The 23,106-nt window shown below is 39.9% G+C and overlaps 1 protein-coding gene across 1 annotated transcript; it reads right to left on the bottom strand.

The window, feature by feature from the left end:
- Nucleotides 1–1,485: 1,485 nt before the first annotated feature.
- Nucleotides 1,486–22,865, bottom strand: nelfb (negative elongation factor complex member B). The gene is made up of 13 exons (XM_087848878.1): nucleotides 22,612–22,865; nucleotides 19,259–19,419; nucleotides 19,056–19,155; nucleotides 18,270–18,500; nucleotides 15,634–15,819; nucleotides 15,418–15,530; nucleotides 15,229–15,331; nucleotides 13,671–13,766; nucleotides 12,458–12,600; nucleotides 8,084–8,190; nucleotides 6,048–6,189; nucleotides 4,858–4,966; nucleotides 1,486–1,921 (listed from the first exon to the last, which is right to left on the bottom strand). The coding sequence occupies exons 1-13, from the start codon at nucleotides 22,711–22,713 to the stop codon at nucleotides 1,751–1,753; spliced, it is 1,764 nt and encodes a 587-aa protein (XP_087705004.1). The 5' UTR covers nucleotides 22,714–22,865; the 3' UTR covers nucleotides 1,486–1,750.
- Between the last annotated feature and the right edge of the window lie 241 nt (nucleotides 22,866–23,106).

Here is a 23,106-nt window from a genome sequence, read left to right as displayed (position 1 = left end):
CATTAAAATAAGCTGCACAAGAGTTTAAACATTGTTTAGTATTGAATAACCATTTTGCAAAGAGAAAACATTTAAGCATCAAAATACACTTTAGGAACTTAGAGTGAAAGTATTGATTATTGATGGAGGTTATTTTAATTATTTGTATGCTGCTTGGTACTTTTATCTACAAGTACAAAATGCAACATTTGCAAACAGCATGAAATAGCCAAATAAAGTACACTGCAAGTGCAGAGTACTTTCAAATATCAAAGTACAGTATATGTACGACGTTACATTGCTACCCATGCTGTCAGTGGCACTGTGAGATTACAGTACTGCAGTGCAGGGGCACTGGGAGAGACCAATCATCTGCATTACAGTCAAAGCACAAAACAAATACCCTACAAAAGTCAGTGAAGTATTTATTTTTTAAATACGCTGCAGTAGGATTACAATGCCTACTAAAGTATTTGGACGATCTTAAAATAGGATTGAGTCAGAAATAACATTACTTCTAAAGAAACAGCAAAAACTGTTTTACAAAATAAGTTCAGATTAATGAGGAAAAAAAAGTACTTGTATTCTTATTTTCTTTAGAATAAAGTTACTTTGCTCACAGCACTAATTATGACCTCAACCAGTTTATGTAACAGCTGTGTTGAAACCTGTGGGTACAACACAAAAAAGCACAAACGCTTAGTCAGACTTCATTAAACTTGCAAGTAATGAGGCAAAACATTTGCCATTAATATTACCTTTGCTGAGTCAACATATCCATATGTCAAAACGTGACAGTCAGAGCGCAACGAGTCTTTTGTCTGACATCAAGTTACTTTTACATCTTTTGCGTGAAAAGTCATCTCATTTACGTTTTAACTATGTTAATGAGATTTACTGAAGCCAAGGCAACAATTCCCAAACTTCAGATGTTGATCTTGTTGCGTGTACAACTGAAAAGAAATACTTCATCAAAACTGCCATTTGGATTAAAAAAATCATTTTTTTCAGCTGGTCTGTGTGAAGAGGAAGACCTGAGAGCGAGAGGATACACGGCGAGAACATCACTGTGTATGTGTGTGTGTGTGGTGAGGATAATTTATCACATTTGAGTAAAAAAAACCCAAACAAGACTCGTGCAATAATGTCAGAGGCATCACTGATCATTTTTGTTTCACTGTGTGTGTGTGTGTCCCACTCACTCATGCAGTTTCCAGTGGTCTCAGAGCCGATCCGTACTTGGGAATTCTCACTGTAATCCCTGTTTTTCTGCTGTTTTCTCAAAGTGTAATAAATGCGCAGGGGACATCTGACATGTTCATGCCTGTGTGAGATGTTACCAGAGTCAAACAAGCCTTCAGCATGTCGAACTCTATGTTTGGCTGTTGGTAAGTTAACCAATGGGGTTTACACACATCAGTCTCTTATTTCCTGTTGCAGTTGAGTGTCTTATCAAGTGATTGTGTTCGTATCGAGGTGGTGCATTTTGCCTGGCTCATAGTAAATCAAACTATATTTGCAAACAGTTCTTTATTTACAGGGTTCTTGCACTACTGCCACACTTCATAAACACACACAGCCCAGATACATATGAAAATACTGTATATCTGAACAATAATGCAAATAAAAAAACAAAAACAGGAGCACACTGTCAGAGCTGGAAGACGCACGTCTACAGGAATTAAACCTTGATGAAAAAGAAAAAAAATCCTACACAACTGTAAACTTTCCAGCCTTTCATGAATCAGCTGCAGCCTGCATGTAAAGTCTATCAGTGATTAGAGGTGTGAGGTGTGGTTGGTGTGGAGGCCGTAGTGGGAACGGTCACTGGGTGCAGCCCCAAGTCCAGGGATGGAGTTTCATCTGTTGGAGGCGGGCTCTTTTTCTGCGCCTCCATTTTCTCTGTGAGCTGGGTGTAGAGCTCCTTCAGTGGCTCACTGCACTGTGAACACACAGCACACGTGTCAGCACATACAATATACTGACACTCAACTCGCATTCACACGTGTGTGTGTAAGACTACAATGATCACTGTCCGCATTTTTAAAATAAGTTAAAGTGTATCATCCTGTCCACACTGTATGCCCTTAATTTCATTCTGAATATGACAGTAAAGAATCTTGAATCTCATCTGTCAGCCTCTCTCTGCTCGTGCTGCTGCATCTCAGTCTGCAGCTCTTCTCCTCAGGCCTGACATCTGATTAGACTGCTCTGCTCCAGACGTCAGGCTTTATTTCTTCAGATTAGTTCTCCAAACTCTGAACTTCTTCTCAGTTTATCTGGCTGCTCTGCACAGACAGCACCGACTCGCCCAGGTCACCTCTGCCTGTAATCTGCTCAGTCAGGGCTCAATATCCCGTCCATGATCCTTTCAGGAATGATTATTTATCTTTTATCCAACCACAGGCTGCTAGATGCTACGTTAAAGACAACAGATGCCAATGTGGTGGATAACTGCTAAGAGTTAAACATCTAATGTCAGTTTGTGTGCCGACCAGGTTAACATTTATAACCTGTTAACCTAATAACTGTTCAACACTACAGTGCTGTTGAAAATGAAACTTTTTTTGACCTTTTGTGTTGTTTAGGGTTATGAATGTTAATTAATTATGTTCTTGGTGAGTAGAGGAGCTGTGTGTCTGTGTGCAGCGGCACAGTGTGAAGTGCAAATGTCAAAAACAGAAAGACTATTATGAGAAATGACAGCGAGGGGGAGGAAGTACACGCCACTGTGGTCGAGGAACTGCATGTTCTAAATGCTTAATCACTGTCACCAGTAGGGCTGCCACAAACGATTATTTTGATAGTCGACTAGTCACCAATTATTTTTGCGATTAGTCGACTAATCAGATCATCATCCATTGGACGTAAAACGTACAGCTTATTGCACCAGCAGCATCTGCTCTTATATAACTATCATTAGCTTACAGCTTTAAGTGTTTAAGGTATGTGCTAACTAAAAATAAAGACAAGATGATAGTTTTTTACATTTTAATGAAATTTGCAAATTGTTTCGGTGAAGTTTAATAAACTCCTTGCTATCTAAAATATAACAGGACACGAGAGTAAATTTTTGAGCATCTCACACTTCTGATAATCAGCTGTCTGCCTGACGTTTATTCAGCTGTGTAAAAACTATAACTTTAATCTCAGCCAAACCGATTTACTCAGGAACAAATAAAACACTAAAAAGCCAAACAATAACATTTTTAAGTTATCTAAGTGACTTATATATCATGTTTAACCTGAGTAGAGAAAGACGGCGGTGGGTTTGAAAACGATTAGCCGGGAGTCCGGTGTTCTCACGGCTCTAGTTAGCCTAGCCCCCGGCTAGCTATCGAGCTAGTGGGTAACAGACGTCTCCGAAAACGTCAGAGAGCTTTTGAAAATATGTGGTGTCTTGATAAACTGAGCAGATATTTGAGGTTTACACAGCTACATTCTCGCCTGGAAATATGTTCAACGTTTATTTTGTGACCCAGAAAGAATAATAAGAGTAATATTAAAACTAACTAGCTGCCGCCATTGTTGACAACTGCTCTGGGCTGCGCTATGAATTCTGGGACAGAGCTTCTTCTTCTTCGGGGTTTAACGGCAGCTGGCATCCTTGTACATGCAGTGCTGCCATCTTCTGTTTCAGTCCGTTATTACACTCTTAAATGCTGCTACTTATTCCTGCGTCTTTTGTGATCTTACAAAGCTTCAAACGACGTGTCGACGATTTTGATAGTCGATGTAATCGTGACTAGTAGACTAATCGTGGCAGCCCTAATCACCAGCATGGTCAGCTACCAGCAATTATTGATAAGTCACATTTATGAATTAGATACAACTCATCTAAATATTCAAGTTCATCCTTATACACACAGGTATTCAGGCCAGTTAAGATGCATATTTTGAAGGAGGAGTAAAAAATTAATGATGTGATCAACCATCATTGAACAGAGGGAGTGGCTCCAACACCAGCTGCCTGCCACCTGCAATGCAGCAATGTACTCTTGAGAGTCCATCCCAGGCCCTTCAACCCCCACTCACACCTTTTGTCAGGTGACTTTAAGTGTTCGCATGACAGGGTGGGGTAACGTCTCACAATAGTTCTTCCCGAAACCTCTGGTGATAATGACCAGTGTTGTGCAAGTTACTTTGAAAGGGTAATTAATTATAGTTACTAATTACTTATTCAAAAAAGTACCTGAGTTAGTGACGGAGTTAAAATTAATTACTAGGAAAAGTAACTATTGCATTACTTTAGAAAAATGTTTAACCCTCTGGGGTCCAGAGCATAATTGGCTGTTTTTGACCACTTTTGATGTTTCCTCCACATTTCACTTTTAAAAACTGTTTATTTGTCTTGTTTGGTATCATCAGCACAACCTCACGTGTCTGAATTTACAGTCATGTTTTCATTTTGATATACTGTATTAACACAACTGATCTGAAATCAGACAAAAAACAAACTCTGAGTAGAAAAAAGTTTGGTTTTTACTGTAACAACCACAAACATGTTTACTGAATCATATTTCATAACTTTAAATGCAAATATAAAGTGCAAATTTTAAAATCCTATGCACAAGTTTTGCAAACAACAAAGTTATTTGCAACCCTTGCAACCTTTTACCCTTTTTAAATAAACATTTCAACCTATTTACAGAACAATCAAATGTGACAAAACTATTCTGCGTATATTGTTTATCATGATTCTGGTTTTACGTGGACTATCAGCACAATTTAAAAACTGGCATATATCACCTTGTTGCTTTGTCATCGTGAAGTGGTCATGTGATCGTTTTGCTCCCTTGTGCCAAAAAGTGGTTCAACACGAGGGTCTAAATGGAGCTCTCCCCCTGAAATCAAACTCATCGTAGAGATAAAGCCTACCTGTTTCGGAGGGTCCAGAGTTTTCATTAAAGTTTCCATATATGACGGGAACACTTTGTGGTGTAGATGCAGTAACATCCTCAGGGTGTGTCTGTGGACATTTTCTTTACTGTAACGAATCAGACAGAAGAAACAGTCGAGACAAACGACAAACATGTTTACTGTACGCGATCACACCGAAGGTGTTTTTATCCTCATCTTTTAGAAAGAAGCTTTTCTATCTCACAGTTAATAAAAATGCAAAAGATACACAAAGAAGTAAACAGATAAATACTTTGACGTCTTGGTTAAAACAACAACAACAAATCATGTGATGAGAGAAGGGTGTTTGCTCTTTGGGCAAAGATGTGTCAATCATGAGTCTTTAGCCAATGATAATCCTCTATTCTCTAACACTGAAGGACCAACTGTTCACTGAACTGTGACCTCTGTAAAAGGGACTCTAGGGGTGAGACCTATGCAGCAGTTTATTCCACACTTGAAGGTGACTTGTGCGATTGCCTTGTTAGCTTCCTGTATTATGCTAACAGGAACTCACGTTTACATGCAGTATTATGTTCCACAGTCAAATTATGTCCTGATACACACAGAACAAATAATAAGTAAACAATCTTTCCATGTTTTCATGCTTAAGGACACGAACTGGCAGTTTTGGGGTGGCCCCTTGCGGCACCTGCTTACATCTTTAAAATCACTTTTAAACTTCTGTAAAACATGTTTATAAGATGCTACAGAAATTAAATCGTTATTGTTATTATTATCACCCAAGTTTAAAAGCATGAACTGCACACACTGTTCAGCATACTGTATCCTTCCTCATTTCTCTTGATACATTTACTCTGCAGAGACTAATGGCAGCATTCGAAAACAAGAACTGAAGATGTAGTCCTAAACATGCCCCGCTGTTCTTTGTGCAACTGTGTGCTCTGTCTTGGCAAGTTTGGGAAAATGTCATCATCAATGGCATCAGCAAAAGATCACTGTGTAATTCCTCTTTAAGCAGTTAGGAAGGTTCCTAACTGCTCAGCAAATTTAGGCTGGTGGCGTTGAAAGGGGGATCTGAATCTACTGAACCACTAAGCTTTCCGCTATTGTCAGAAGCTGGGTGGTAATAAGAGCTTTGTGTATTTTTCAGTCAACTTTGGTGGTGTGGTGATGCAGTCTTATACTGTAACACTGAATCAACCTACCTGGAGAAAGATGTAAGGAGGAATCCATCAAAGACAACTGAACAAAACTCTTCTGATCCAAACTCATCAGAGAGAAGTGTGAGGTGTCCAGTCAGCAGGTGGAGGAAGATATCACCAAAAGCCATATCATTGTAGGTCTCCACTATGGGGGGACAAGAAAGAAACACTTGTAAGACTCAAACTGTTCCTATAAGGTGGAACGGTCTGTCATTAACACACTGAATGTGAAGTTTCTGAATACATGTTCCTGGTGACTAATTTCTTAGTTGACTAAACTAGAAAAAACAAAACATTGAAAGTGTCCTGACTCTACTGAAGAAACATTTCTGTTCAGCGAAATAGGGGTGAAACACGTGATTTCAGATTTTCAATTCCAGCAGTAGAAAAACTCTTTCACGACAGCAGATGTAGTGGGAACATAGACAGCGACTTGCAAGTTGATGTAGTGGGAAACGACTAATACATGGCTGACTTTGGGGTTGGGAACAATTTTATAATTGAAAATTATTCATTTCTTCCCTCATGTGTTTTAATTATGTTCGTTCAGCAAACTCATGGTAAAAGTTCATCACAGATACGCGTGCTTCCCCACACAGACCAGTGGTGGCACTTTTAAGGGAGCACAGGGACCACGCCCTTAATTGTCATGTGACAGCTCTAAGGTAGGGACACACAGCATGTGCGTCCATCAGCTCTGTGACTGTTTAGATCAGAACCGTCAGTTTTCATCAAATTTCATCATCAAAACAAGAAACTGCTTCCTGCTCCAACATGATGTTGTTTGCCACTACCTTATTGCTTCGTACGTAACGACCTCGTCTTCCAGTCCCAACTTGCTAACAGCACCTCGCAGATAAGCTGCCAAGTTTTCCTCTAATCCACAAATTAAAAGCATTGCTAATTTCCTTCAGTAATAAAAGGACAGATTTTTGACACACGGCTCATTTGTCATGGAATTTGAACAGCCTGCTGTTGTATATTTAGCTTCATTTCCTCTCTCATTGTTGGTTGTGCTACAGTCTGCCAGGCACTGTGTATGCAGGCTCATTATATTTAATGAACCTTTGCATTCAACAACACTGAGTGAAATCTTCTGCTGTGATGAGCTACGGACTGCAGCATTTTCAGGTAAAAAATGTCACACTGGTGTGGCTAACGTTAGCAAAAGCTGTCTTTACATGAAAATGAACGTCACCATGCCTGTGCTGAATATGTGTATTACTCATGTTGAGTGTTGACAGCCAGTTTATTCTGACAAAGCCGAGATACAACTCTGTTTTTATTTTCTGGAGCAAAATAATTTCAAATCAAATCAAATCAATTTATTTATACTTTTGCACTTTTCACAGGATAAAAATCACAAAGTGCTTCACAGTAATATAAAACAGAAATACATAAAATACATTAATAATAAAACATACAGCACAAATCTAATTAAAAGCCAATCTAAATAAATGAGTCTTAAGCTGCTTTTTAAAAGAATAAATACAATCAAGGCAACGTAATGATGGAGGGAGAGCATTCCACAACCTGGGGGCCACCGCTCTAAAGATCTATCACCTCTGGTTGTAAAATATGTTCGAGGGACCAACAGCCTTCGATTAGATGATCTCAGGCTGCGAGAGGGAGCGTGGGGTTCTAAAAGATCAGAAATGTAGGCAGGGGCATCACAATTCAACGCTTTAAAAGTCAGTACCAAGATTTTAAAACGAATTCTGAAACCACGTTAGGAGGGGTGCAGCTCCATCTGGGGGCAGAGGGCTACATAACAACTATGTACTGACACTGGACAGCAATCAAAATATTAACGATCATATTACATGATGGTGCGTCTGCAGACTGCCGAAAATATTGAAGAGTAGTCGACTAATCGCACACGTCTTTGTTAATATTGTGATTTATTAACAAAAACCCCAAAACAAGCAATGTAACTGAGATCAGGTATAAGACTCAGTTACGTGAAAAAAAGGCAGTGATGCTGCATTTTGACTCAAGTTACAAGATAAAATTGTTGTCGTTATAATTCAGACACTCACCAAGTGCAGGCAGCAACCGTTGTAAGGCATTCTTGTTCCTCAGTTTGGCAATGTGGAGGACGTAGTAGAGACCCATTTCACAGGCCACTCTGTTCTCCTGCAGGTATCTGAGGGGGTAGGGAAAAAATAACCTGCTACACCTCTGTGTGTGGTCCTGGAGACAACCGCTGTCACCATTTGTTCAGCTTAGTGTACCGACTGAATGAACTGCCTCCACAAACGGATCCACCCACTAATTCACTACATCCCATTTCAAATTCCACCCAGGACAGAAAGACTTTATTTATCCCCAAGGGGCAATTAACATACAACAGAGCAGCATAACGTTGAAGATGAGGACAATAAGAGTGAGATAATAAATACACAGAATATACAGTTTTAAAATGAAAGTGACTGAAAGGTGAATAAAGTGTCGGTAGTATATTATTTTATGTGTGTCATCGATAGTCTGGATGCCCGTGCATCATTAGAGCATCATTAGGGCAAAGTGAACAGGCCAGCTACTGGTAGACAGAGCAGACCAGAATGACCAACCCGTGTACTTGTGTAGGAAAGTAGGGGTGGGGGAAAAAAATCGATACTGTGTAGCATGGTGATATTTTGTTTGCTAATAATGTATGGATACAGGGACAGCAGAAATCGATATTTTGTTACAAAAAGGTTTTTGTGCTCTGACTTCAGAGCATGTTGATCCTTTTTCTGAGCAAGAATCCTGACATTCCTTCACTGTCCAAATGTGTTTCACTTTTCTTTGGCAGCAATAAACATGACAGTTTACTTATTTTAATTTAAGACATGTTTTATTTTAATTAAGTTTAAAACTTTTTTATTTAATGTAAAATTGTATTTTGTTTTAATTTACTTTCAAATTCTTCAGTTGCTGAAGGGGCTGCATAGTTTTCATAAACTGCATAGTTCAGAATAGCTATAATTGTACCAGATGGTTGATTCAGTTAAGTTGGACTAGACTGTAATACAAACCGTTCAGTTTGTCAACAATCAAACTGAAATGAGAGAAAGACTGAGTGTGAGACTTTGATATTAGAGAAAATGAATATTGATAAAGTTTACCTTTATGTACAGAATCTGAATATTGCAAAATATTTTTAAAAATTGCAATAATATTGTATCGTGGGATGTATGGTGATTCCCACCTCTATAGGTATGCCTATGATTCAATCCAGGAATGCCTACAACTGCAAAGACTAACAAAACCCTAAGAGCCTTCAACAGTAATTCAGTGGGCATATGGAAAATGACACTAAAGGCCAACTTCAAGCCAAAGCCACCATCAAGTGCAGGATTTGCCAAAGAGATGCTCTGTCCCTACTGCTGTGCTGCATAGCTCCTCACCCAGGTCCTTAAATATGCCAGGCTACAGACAGGCCACCTCCTCTACAGATGGTCGACTCTAACGTTATGCCAGAAAATTTATATTTATATTTAAAAAGTGCAATACTGTAAATTTCTGCTGCTCATTCCTGTGCAATATCCCATCTGCCCTCCCGTCATATTTCTTTTCAAGATTTTCTTATTTAATCACTAGTGTACATATATTTATATTTATAGATACATATATATTTAGTCATCTTTTCTCTTTTACCATGTCTCTCTAATATTTTGCTCCTTACTATTTTTTTTATTATTTTATTATATTTTATTATATTGTCTCCTACTGTATCATGCTGCTGAGTGACTGCTGCTCGTCAAACACATTTCATTGCAATGTTGACCCTGTGCTAACTTGCATATGACAAATAAAACTGAAAACTGAACTGAAATAAGTAAGACATCAATTCACTGACCCACAACACTTGGATGCAATGAAATCGGTGTAGCTGGAAGGTAGACGGAGCTGTAGGGACTGCTCTGATAGAAGGCAACACCGCAGACACTGAGGATCGTTATAAATACTTTGAAATCCGACAGACAAATTTTAACCACAAAGAGGCCACTGGGAAAGATGCAACTACCAAACAGCTGTAGAGGAAGCACGAGATCTGTGGAATCAACACGTGTGCCCTGCCAATCATCAGATGCTACTGATGATTGGCCTGCTGGGATAATAAACTGACCCAAGAAGAAGTTGCTAGAAGCAAAGAAGTCATTGTCATAAAGACAAACATGCCCAAGGTTTCAAGTAATGAAGTCAATGCAACTGATCTCTTATACCTCATACATGGTTACTAGGGGTGCAACGATACAACAAAATTCACGGTTCGGTTCGGTTCGATACTTTGGTGTCACGGTTCGATATTTTTTCGATACAAAAAAAATGTTCATGCCTTTTTATTAATTTGTCATTTATTAAATTTTCACGGCACATTCTGCACCACATCTCTGTGCGTTCATCATTTGTTTGAAGCCAGCTCACCTCCTGCAAACACTTTTCCGAGAATACGTGCTTCTTTTGTGGTTCGGACTCCTTCTGACATTTCTTTGGAGGTGGAGGAACATCACAGTAATTGTTTAAAGGAGCTTCTTCGACATCTTTAAAAGTTCTAAACAAATGTCTGTCCTCTTCCTTAAAATCTTATGTACGCAAACACGCGTTGCAACTTCTTATCTTGTGCGGGTTTTTATTTTGACAGCGAATGCGCACCTGCGGACCACTTATGTGCAGCCCTGGTTATTTAGCTCGTCATATTGCAGCCACAGAAATTCTTTTGTCCATGAAACCATAAAGCTGCACTTTCTTTTTGCCTTATAGTCTGATTTGTCATAACCTTTCCGTTTTGTCACTTCTTCACCCTGACCTGTCTTATTTGGCTCAGCAGAACTAAAATATATATCCTGCTGCTTTTACACACGCACTAACATAACGCTCAGCGATTCTCTGCGCGATCAACCTCTCACATGTTTAAGCTGCAGGAGATTTCACTTGTCATGTTTGCATAGTAAGCTAACGATTGATAAGACGATGTCAGAGGAATTGGTGCGCAAATTATCATCACTCACCAATCAGTACTGTCGCTCTCTATACACAGTTCACGCGATTGCAAAGTGAAAGCAAAAAACAAGCGCAAATTCAAACGCGATTTCAGTATGTCACATATTGACAGTGGCCGATGCCAATGACATAATTACCCAGCTACATTTCCGAAAGAATGCAAAAGCATTGACATATATTTTTCCTTCCTACGATAGGCCGACGGGCAGGGCAGAGATAGATTTTGGTAGCCCGACTGGAAAAAAGCCCCAGGACGTCGGGCTAGCGATTTTGTGAGCCCTGTATCTGATTGAGGAATCACTCATCTTTGGAAAAGAGAGTTTATTATGGAGAAATGTCTCTTTCCAAAATAAAAGCTATACTATACGCTTCTTCTGGGCTATATTCTCAGCAGCATATTAAACATATCAGGTCCCCATAAGGAGAATCATGTGCTAACGGCTGTCTAAATGACTCGGGTAAAGTTTGTAGCATGCGTGCTTGTTTTTGTCTGCTTCCACTTGTCTTTGCACTAGGATGATGTCGGAGTAAATGTGCAGTCATATTGGTTGTGTTCCCACTAGTGCTGTCAGCGTTAATCTGAAATGACGTTAAGGTCACAACACGGCAAATCTCCGTTAACGAGCTACCGCGGATCGCCTCATGAGTGGGGCTGGAAGACGTCAACACATTAACGAGCTAACTGCGCTAACACACTAGTTCCCACCAATTGAGCATTGCTGGCACATCCAACATACTGTTTTACTTTTGTCCATGACACGCTTACCTTCAGGGTCATACGTCACATGAAAACCAAAATAGTTCCAAACGCCAGATCTGAATGAGGGTGGGGGAGGTTCAATCTGCCATGTTGCAACGAGCTTAACTTCTGTCTAGCTAGCTTGCCCTGCGCTCAGTGAATCTGTGTTCGACTACTCCGCCTAGGCTGCACTGTCGAGCGCAGATCCACTGAGCGCTCAACACAGACAGCATCGTCAGAAGGAAAGTTGATAAAATAAATTAAAAATGTTGTATCGTTCGATACATATGCGTACCGAACCGAAAGCACTGTATCGAACGGTTCGATATCGATACGAGTATCGTTGCACCCCTAATGGTTACATACATCATGTTACATCAACATCTCTATAGTTTATCGTTTAAAACTACTACCTCTGAGAAGAAAAATAAAGGAGCAGTACTAAAGACGGTTTATGATTTCTCACTCGTGTTTTGTGATATTTTTTTTGTACAAACATGTGAAGAATTTACATTTTATAGTTAAATTTAGAAGTGACCTACATTAGAGTAAGATGTGAGGGTTAACGTGGTAACAGTGCTTCTTGCCTCCCGAGAAAGGAAGCTATGAGATGAAAGTACTGATGACAACCTACGTTTGATGCAATATAACATCTGCCTCTCCTCTTTAGCTGCTGTGTTTTTACCTGTTGAAGGATTCGGGCAGGGTGGTGGGGTATGACAGCGAGCTCTTCTCTTCACTTGGGAGCTTCTGTTCCACAGTAAAGGTGTGATCGTCCACAACCACTGACATCATCGCAGGCAAAAAGCGAGTAACCACTTCCAGATCCTGAGGGTGACATAAAAATACCAATAATGTCACGGTGACTTCTGCTGGACTGCTCTCGTGATACTTGCAGTGATATCTTTCAAAGTAATGTTTGAAATGATTACAATGGACAGGGCTCACAAAAATCGCTAGCCCGACGTCCCGGAGCTAGCGATATCTCCGGTCGGGCGACCAAAATCTATCTCAGCCCCGCCCGTTGGGTTATCATATAGCCAATGGTCAATTATTTTATAATTCTAATGATCATTTCTGAGTACTGCTGGCCAAATAAGACAGTGTTTAGGGTGCTTCTCATCCACTGTAAAAGCTAATGCGCAGAACCACGAGTTTATTTTAGATCAGTCCGTTTGGCCTGTCTTAAGCATCTATTAATTCCCTCCAATCTGTCCAAATATGTTCTCAAAGGTTCTGCACTGGCTTCCTGTAACATTCAGATTTCTGTTTCACATCTTGGTTCTTACTTTTATACCCTTAGAAGGCGAGGCTCTCTCCTACTGATCCACTCCGCTCCTATTCTCATGTCTACAAATAAAATTCTTCTTGTTGTCCCGCACACTTGTCTGAAATCTATGGAGGACTGTGCAATCCAAACCTTAGCTCCCAAACTACTGAATAGCTTACCGCCCTCTCTTCGTACCACAGCCTCTGTGTTAAAAAACTGTTTAAAACTCATCTGTTTGGCGTTTGGCTCGTATTTTATGTTCTGTGTTGTTTTACAAGTTCATACATGTTCATTTTGTCCTTAGACAAGCTGGTTACTAATTGAAAACTCTGTAAAGCCCACTGTCACTGGTTTCTTGTCTTTCAAAGGCCTATATAGTATGAATAAATGTTACTTTATTTTTTTTATTAACCGAAAGAAATTCAAATCAAATAGAAATCAAACTAAAGGAATTTGCTTCAGTTTGCTTTATAGCTGGTTTAAATAAAAATACAGATTTCTCCAGAGACACTACAATACTGTGAGTAACAATATTTACGTACACAGCAGATCCTCTGTTTTCTAATCAGTGAAAGCAAAAACTTGATGCACAGATTCAGATAAACCTGTGTTGTCGGCATTTACGCACCAAACGAGGCTCTTTGAAGACTTGACTGTCAATCATGTCCCAGGCTCCTTGACCCAGTGAGAGCATCCTCAGCAGCAGCATCAGGTCAGGACTATCCTGTGAGCAAAAACATACGACAGGAGACTCTTATCAAAAATGCTGCCCCATCACAGTACATGTATGCGGGTACAGACAACTAGTAATCAGCATAAGACAACATTTAAAATTAGAAATGCACTGCTGAACAGCATTGAAATATTATGTTTAAACTAAATTAGTGCATGAATTTTTTCTTATTTCGACTAGTTTAAAACAAGCCCACATTCAACATAAACGTAGCTCACTAACTGAAACATATATGTACTGGGGCAGTATGGTGTTGTCGTGGTTAGCACAGTTGCCTCACAGTAAGAAGGTCCTGTGTTTTGGAAATGACAGTCTTCATTACAAAGCTTTCTTCGTTATGAATTAGCATACATGTTTTTATTGAACATTTGAAGAACTAGCAAAAACAACAGAAACTCTTGTAGAGGACATAAAGTCAGAGATAGAAACGACAAGGAGCAGGTGCATCTAGTACAGGTAGAGCTGCTGCAAAAACCCACAGAGCTCAGCAGCCAGCAACAAATTCTGGATCCTTGGCTTTTAGTTAGCAGTTAGCATTAGCAGCACATGCTGCGTCCAAAAGGACTTTTATGCTGCGCACTGTGACTCACAGCAATGGTCCCGGGTCAGCCCTGACTTAAACTAAAGTAATCCTAAAGTAATAATGGTATTTCTAACCACTGATATAGCACAACTTTATCCTTTCAACAGCTGCTGAAAGTTAGGGGACCTAGCTGCTATCGGATATTTACACAGAGATCCTCCAGCTTCAAACTGTATCACCCTTCAAGGAAAAAAGCGCCCCTCCGACAGCCAAACCCATCTGTTCTCTGATTGGATTGTTACATTTGTGATTGACATGACATTGGCCAATCAGATGAAAGGAAGAAAATAGGGTCAAAATTCGTACTTGTAACTTGCAGGTTTTTTTTGGCTAAGTCCACACACAAATTCTTTTTACACATACAAATTCGGATTTACAAGTACAAAATATTTATGACCACATTTTGAGCCCATACTTTATGAGTTTGCATGATCTCTCCTGGTATTCCAGCTTCCTGCCCCCCAAGGATAACTGATGAATCCAAATGTGAGTGTGAATGGTTGTCTGTTTCTGTCAGTGGCTGCATGAATTAAATGCACCGCTCTGACTGCTTGCTTAAAATCAACCATTTTTACACTGTTGTATTTTCTTCTTTTACTGAAGTAACCTCACAACCTCAAACATAATATGACTGCAGAATAACTGCAGGGAATTATTGTGTTTTGGCTTTATTTCTGTGTTGCACAACTAAAACTTGCACAGAGTGGCACTGTTTCATCGTCTAAACTTCTAAATGTGCCTCCCTTCCTTTTCTTTGCCACATTGCGTGTTTTTGCTGTATCACCACAAAGTTGTCAGTCAGTATAATACCACAAATTGTCAGCACAATTGTGTATCACTTCTTCTGTTTCTCATGCACAGTATACTCACTCGTGGTAAAGTATCCTGACTCAGCAGCTCTTGCAGGTTCCTCATGATACTCAAGACTAGGGTGTTGCAGGCAAACGGGTCACACAGGATCATAGACAGGTCCCTGGCATGCACAATGATCAAAACATTATTTTGTGCATCTACCAATGATCAGCAACTATTTTCATAAACCAGCTCCTCGTCTGTTACCCAAGGACTTGCTCTTGTCCTTTCTTCACTCCATCCAGGAAACCCTGTAACTCTCTGGCTCGCTTACCATCCACAAACTTCTCACGGATACAGGCATCTAAACACCAAGTGAACTGTCAAAAGTGCACAAAACAAACACACAATTCAACACACAGAGTAAAATACACTGGAGATGTGATTATGGGCTTTATTTACCACCAGTATCTGTGCCCTCACCTTATGGCAGGGATCCACCGAGCAGATCTCACTGATGTCCAGGTCATGAAGAGACATGAGCAGTTCTGCTCTCAGGGTGCAGTAGTGGACGTTCCGGGTTCGCAGAAAGAGAGTTCGTAAAAACTGCAGCACCATGTCATACAGTTTCACATTCTTCCCGATCATCTGAGTCAGCTTTAGAACCACCTACAGTACACAGACAACAGGAATAGTCAGCAAAGGTAATTTCAAAACAGGAGCTGTAGATCATTTACATGCTCCTGAGAACCCCAGACCTTTGACTAAGAATGCCAAGTTATTTTTACTCTCCCCTAAATACAGCACTTTCATCAACTATTTAGAGCTGCTGTTTGGAACATTAATGATGGGAATTCCGGCTCTTTTTAGAGGACCGGCTCTTTCGGCTCCCAACCGGCTCTTCGGGTTGTTTTGTGCTTTAATTTATTATCAACAACAACATAAAATTATGCACAAAAGGAATTACTAATGTAAAAAATGTGGTTTTATTTATATGTTTATATATAAATATATACGGTGGCCCTTAGAGACAAAGCACGAACAAACTGCAAAACACATTGTTTTGGAAGTTCAGTTAACGCTAGCAGAGCTACCGAGATCACTTTAACTACACAATTGAAAGCATGTGTGTATTGTTTGTGTATTTATACACAAACACTCATATATATGCAAATAATTTTTAAAAAAAGTTCATTAACCTGTTACTACCACACACCAAATCCGGTCGTTGGTATTTCCTGGCTTGTGTAGCCACTAGGTAACAAAAGCTCAACACTGCCCCCTAGCATCCTAGAGTTTGTGCGCATTTTTGAGGTTTCACGTGTTTTGGAGTTTGTACGTGCTTTGTCTGTAGGGGCCACCGTAAATATACTTGTATTTATTCACTCCACATAAAATGTAATAAATAAATTATATAATACAAAAACCAACTATTTACATTTCAACTTTTAAATATTTAAATGCATGAATAAACTTACTGAATCTTTTATCATCTGCAAGTGAAAATAGTTGTGGATGATCACTATACCTTTCTAATGTGACCTTGTTGTCCCTGGCTCTCTTTCTCTCTCTCTCCCTCTCGCTCTGTTCCTGTGCTACTGAGAGTGTAACCACCGCCCCTCCCCCCTCTGCTCAGCGCAAAGCACAAGGCTCGCATGTGGAGTGAAGCGGGAAAAAAGTGCGAGAGAGAGAAAGAAAAAAAACCCCAGCTCCCAATAAGGAGCCGGCTCCTGTCGTTCACGTCAAAGATCCGGCTCGTTGGCTCGTTCGCACCAACACATCACTATTGAACATTTAAGACTTTCCTATGCATCTTTGGTGACATATTATTTTTTCTTTCATTGCTTTTCAGTGCCTATGTCTTTCTTCTAATTCCATTGTGAGAATTGCTAAGAATTGTTAACAAAATAATTTCAGAGTGACAATGTTAGCACCCAATAGTTACAACCAGGTACAGCACGATCCATCATCCTGACTTATTCTAACATATTGACTTCAGTCATCTGTAACTCATGTTACAATGGTACAATGCAAACATAACTAGCATTTGACTTCTACAGATTGATAACACAGTGGCAAGGTGCCAGCTAGCTGCATGTTGTGCAAGACACATTATGAAAAGCACGTACAACACAAAAGGACAACAGGACAGGCAAGTCCTCTGCATGTCTCTCAACTATTTTGGTCCATGACAGCTTGCACACAATATGTCAACATGAGCTATATGCAAAGCAAAGCGAAAGTAACAGAAGGTTGACTGGAGCTTGCTTATTGAAGTCTACTTGGATGACACCGTGCAAGTAAAGAAGTTGCACCAAACTTCTTTTCTTTTAAATAAATGAATCTGATTCACAGCTGTGGGGACTGGGAGACTAATCAGATCTAAGGACGGCCAAACAGACAATGCGCATGGCCTGAGACGAGAGCTATAGAAGCCTGTCGACCTAAACAACACTACAGTGGCTTTTACTGTCTGTGAATGGTGCAAAAGAAGCCCACCATTGGCTGGGACCACCACTCTGTTTTCTCAGGACTGCATTCTCAGCCCCTACTGTACGCCCTGTACACCTATGACTGCACACCAACCCACCCAACCAACATCATCGTCAAGTATGCCGATGGAGATCAGACAGCGTAGAGGGCGGAGATAGAAAACTTGTTCCGCTAGTGCTCCGAAAACACCCTGAAGTTGAACGTCCTTAAAACAAAAGAACTCATAACTTCAGGAGGCACAGACAGGTCCACTACCCTCTTATTATAAATGGAGAACGGGTGGAATCTGTTTCCATCTTCAGGTTTCTGGGGACCCACATCTCTGCTGATTTAACCTGGACCCACAACACCATCGCTCTGGTAACAAAGGCCCAGCAGCAGTTGCACTTCCTCCATGTCCTGAGGAAGAACCACCTGGACCTGAAGCTGCTGCTGGCCATAATTTCATTATACCTGTCCAATGACAATAAAGAGCTGTTCTATTTGATTCTATTCTATCCTTCTTGTTAAACAAGAAATGTCCAGATTGTATTGGCTGCTAAAGGAGCTTAAGGAAATTAAAACTGTGTCACATTGTTTAGTCTGAAATAAATCTGAAGCCAGTGTCATTGTGTTCTGCAACTCACCTCGCCTTGGCGTCGTGTTTTTGGAGAAGGGCTGAAGAAATTGTGCAGGATGGAGAGGTCGCTGCTGAACAGAGCTGCTTCCTTCTCCACAATGTACTGTTTTAGGAGAGGTGAGACTTCATCCCCAAACAGAGCCTGGTTGTCCTGCCAGATCTGCCTTTTTACCTCTACTGCACACACCTTGTAGAGCTCTTTGTCAGCCATCACCATCTTTAGTTTCTTCTCTGGCACCTGCAGGAAGAAGCGAGCAATAAAGGTTAAAAAGAGGTCCGCCTAAAACAGATCCTTGGCTTCTTGTCAAAACTATATTTTCTCATGTACTGCTTACAACATTCCCGTCCCTTACTACGAGCATCAGCTAATGCTGGAGACTGAAATTAGTTAACTTCTCCAGTATTATTTCTATGCTGTATCAGTGTCTGGCAATAGTAGACACTCACAGTGGTTGTTCTGTGGGAATTAAAGAGAGTTGGCCAAGAAACAAATGCAGCATGTCTTAGGTTATTCTCACACCTGTGGTATTTAATCCCTTTAAATCAAACTCCTCCCACCGAGGCTCTTGGAGGATGTGGTCTGAGTATGTTTCCAAATGAACTCCAGAGTGCTTTGTTTATGGTGTGAAAGTGATCCGAGCCCAATCCAACTACCAGGTGATAGTTTAAACTAAAATAAATCCCTTAGCCACATTTGCTTTGTATTTTCAATGCAGGATTAATTAAGGATGAAATTATTAATCCTTTCAATTAAGGATCAATTCCTATAACGGATAATGGTTGAAATACTTGCCTTAGGTAGATGCTTCAGGACCTGCATCACCACCGGCTGAATAGATGGCATTTTAACAAGTGGGAAGCTCTTCTCGAGCAGCTCTTCAAGCTTCCTGTATCTATAGATAGAGGAAAAGAGCCAAAAAAAAGAAAAAGTCATAAAAACACTGGTTCCCTCAGCAAGCATACAAAAATATTAAAAAAACACAACCAATCACAGACCTGTCCTCCTCCTTCCCCTCGGCTATGACGGCAACTCGCTCCATCAGCTTTTCTCTGAGCTCATCAAAGACAGACTGGTGGAACTCAAGCCGAGGCGTCCCATGGAGATCGAGAAAAGGAAGAGCAGACTGGAGCGTTGGCAGCAAGATTCCATTTTCCATCTGCAATAATGTAACATGTCATGGACTCATCAGGAATTAGTTGTAGCCGTGCAGCTACTCTATTCAAAGTCAGCTTACCCATCAGGGCACACACCTGTAAAACATGGTCAACCACATTTTATACTCCATGATATGTTTCATATAATATGGGCTTTAAATGGTCCACAAAGTATGAAATGTAAATTGCATAAATGAATAAACTCAGTAGGTTTATTGACTCTTTGCCTAAAAATGTAAACAGAAAAAAGAATTAAGCACGTCAGGAGAAGAAACACATCATGTTTTCATTTTGAATATTTCGATTTGAAACCGAACTAAGAGCTGAATAACAAATCAACTTTAACTGTGCTATAATAGCTACACGACACGGCATAGCCTATATGCATAATAGGAATATATGTCTGTAAAAAACGGAAACTTATTGTAGGTTGTCCAGAAAAGAATTATTCTCATATTCCCCCATACATTTGTTAGTCATCTGAAATATAACGTTTAGGGAAATCCCTTATAAAAAAATTTCAATCAATATGTCATGTTTTTGTTAAAATTTTTTTAATTGTTATCACTGACCAAAGTCATTTTGATGATGGCCGTTTTGTTTTTCACATCGCCTTTGGAAATATCCTTTTTCCCTGATGACCAGTCAAAAACCTAAATATTTTGAGCTTAGCATGATGCCAAAAAAACAAACAAACAAACAAACAAACACCCGACAAAGCCACAAACACTCAGTATTACCAGTGAATGCTGAGGATTGGTGTTTGAAAAGCTCAAATAAACAGTTACTGAATTTGTTGCAAGTGAATCTGAATTTGATTAAATCGCTGATTTGCTGCAGCTCTGTCATAATGGTTGGTATCTGGGAAAATAATAAAACTGCCTCGACATGTTCCCAAGCTGAAAATGTTCAAGATTGTTAAAGCTCTGATAAAACGTAGTCTATCTTATGAGTTGGCAAATCTGATCAAACTGACAAAAACAGAAACACGGATATTTCTATTTTAATTATGTTAGAGTTTAATTTACATTGTAACACCTCTGAAAACCTAAGGTATGTTAGTTAGGTATTACCTATGTTGTAACTTGACACGCTCCGCCCTAAAAATCACACTTACTTCAGCTACTGTGATCAGCTGATTCAGCACTGTTCATTCTTCCTTCAGATTTCTAGCTACTTTTTGGATGCAGTGTTTTAATTTATCAGTGAAAGAATAACAATGATCATCTCAATGTAGGAAATAATAAACAAAGCATCATTACAAGGACTTACAGATGTCAGCAAAGACTAGTGAAGCTATTAGAAGGAACATGAGGGGATGTACAAAGAAGTGGAAAAACTCGAGGGACAAATGTGTTTACTCCTAAAAAAAAAAACCTGAGGACAAAAAAATTTATTTCAAAGATTCACCGCAGATGTGGACAAGATGATAAACTTTAACTTTTCTACTTTTACAATCATTTATTAAAATGTATTTCTTATTTTACTACAGCCAGTGAGATCTGCAGCTTTAAGCTGCAGGCAATCACTGGTTCAGTGTGTTTCAGTCACTGGACTTCTTTAAGTTTCTTGAAGATGTTTTCTTCATGTTTCTCTCATCCAAGAAGCTTCTTCAGTTTTCTGAAATAGTTCCCTGAATTGAAGAGGCTTCTTGGATGAAAAGTGATCTTCAAGAAACTTTTATTTCCAAGCTCCTAGATTACCATGACCTGGGTGACTGAGAACCTACACAGACTCTTCTATGAAACAAACTATACATGCAACGGGCCTTATAAGACAGTGATTATATACTCTCGTGGACACTGCGTGGATAGTGCTCATCTTTTTGACTGCACAAGACTATTACCATTACATCTGTGCCATTTTAATGACAAGCGACATAGCTGGAATTTACAAATCAGCAGGGGCAGAAATGTACAAAAGATGGAGTTAGCCACATCACCTGTTAGTTATCAATCCGAGGTTCAGTGCCATGGACAGACACTGCATGCTCATATCTTACCAACTAGTCAGTCACATGTAAAAGATATCCTGCTGTATCCTCCATAGTTACTCTAATGGGACATGAATATCAGGCTGTATTAAATAAAACTGAAACTAGATACTGAGCCCGTGAATCACCCAGTAAAGTGTCTATTGAGGACACAAATCAAAGAAGTTTAATGGTTGCTTTCCCATACATGTCTATACAACCAAAGGTATTGCCCCAAGGTGGCTATGTAAAAGAATGCAGGGTAGATATGGTAGAGCCAATACTCTTAATCCCACTATACAATGTTCCTTCCTGTTAAAAACAAGTTTTTTCTTCCCACTGTTGCCATAAAGAGTGTCTGTGACATCCCTAATACTTAGGGAAGATTGACTTGAGTACAAATCTTTTTAAATATCATTTTTTAAAAATGGGACTAAATCCTCTCAACCTCTTCTACGCAAAAAATAAAATAAAAATTTAAAATGCACAAATCACGACAGGGGCAGGAATCTGTTTTTTGCTGCATCTCCATGGGGCCCACTCAGTCTGGGTTATCTCCTGAGCACCGATATAAAACCGAAACGCCAAATAGTACGATTACTGGTTTCACCTTTCACATGACAAAAGTATGCCCATTTTTCATATACAGTCTATGGTTTGTGCTCAAACTGTATTTCCTATTTAAGACAATAAATAGCTGTTCAAACTCTCTAAAGCTCTAAGTTGGCGTCGACTTATATCACCTACTCTCACCTCATGGAGGTAAAAAACACTCCAAACACACCACAAACAAACACAGCAGAACGGCATACGTTCTGTGCATTGTGAGATTACGCTCAAAGATTGTCTGCCATCTCCAATCCTCTCTCCTGCTTTCACAGATCTGGCGGGAGAGATCAGAATAAAGGGTGAGAAGGCGATGAAAATCCTGCATTTTGATTTTTTTTTTAATGCAGGATATTAGCTCAAAAATATGAACTTGAAGTGGAGAGCAAATTTCATTGACCATTTCTCCCACTTTCTCTTTTTGCAATCTGTGTTGTTGTTGTTTATCGCTACAACAGTGATGAAAATAGCTTGGTAGGAAACAACGGAGAACGGTGACTAGCTTTGGATGGTTCAGAACATACGCTGTCGTTTGTTTATCAATCCGGGAACGCTTATTTACCGTTAGTCGAAATGTACACTCTATCACTCGAGGCATTAAGCTGTTGGGTGTTACCTGAAACTGATCGATGGCTTTCAGCGGCTCTGTGCAGTTAGTGAGAGTTTCTTTAAGATCCTCTCCGTTGGATATACCAAGCTCAGGCAGCCCCGCGAACATCTTGCTTTCAGTTTAAGCATCAATTAAATTATCTGAGTCAAATTGATGTCTTCTGACGGGAGTTTAGTCAACAAAAGTAAGTTCCTTCTGCAGAAAACAACACATTTGGCTTTTCAGTGAGAGCTTCCTGTGTTGCAACTTTGTAAACACTCCGCCAGAAACATCCGCGATGAAACGTTCCAGCGTGCTCTGCGGTAAAAGGGCGAGCATCAAGGGTTGGATTGCAAGCTGCGGAGAAGCGCGAAGTCAGTAACTACAAAGAGCTGATGCAAAACCGAGTTTTAAAAGTGTCCGCTGAATTTACTGTCTGTGCCTTTCATGCTGTGCTTTTTTTTTGCGGCTTTTCGCGGTGAACTCAGCTGAACCTGTCTGTCTATTTCAAACTCCCTTTGT

The sequence above is a fragment of the Neolamprologus brichardi genome, chromosome 12 (assembly GCF_056152115.1).
Source record: "Neolamprologus brichardi isolate AB-2024 chromosome 12, ASM5615211v1, whole genome shotgun sequence".
In the NCBI taxonomy this organism is placed as follows: Eukaryota; Metazoa; Chordata; class Actinopteri; order Cichliformes; family Cichlidae; genus Neolamprologus; species Neolamprologus brichardi.
Note: the sequence above shows the minus strand (reverse complement) of the source record. Positions and strands in the feature narration are given on the sequence as shown.

Coding starts and splice junctions, on each gene's coding strand:
- nelfb (XM_087848878.1), bottom strand. CDS start 22,713: ATGTTCGCGGGGCTGCCTGAGCTTGGTATATCCAACGGAGAGGATCTT. Junction 19,156..19,258: donor GAGGGGAAGGAGGAGGACAG/GTCTGTGATTGG, acceptor CTCTATCTATAG/ATACAGGAAGCTTGAAGAGC. Junction 18,501..19,055: donor TCCTGAAGCATCTACCTAAG/GCAAGTATTTCA, acceptor TTCTTCCTGCAG/GTGCCAGAGAAGAAACTAAA.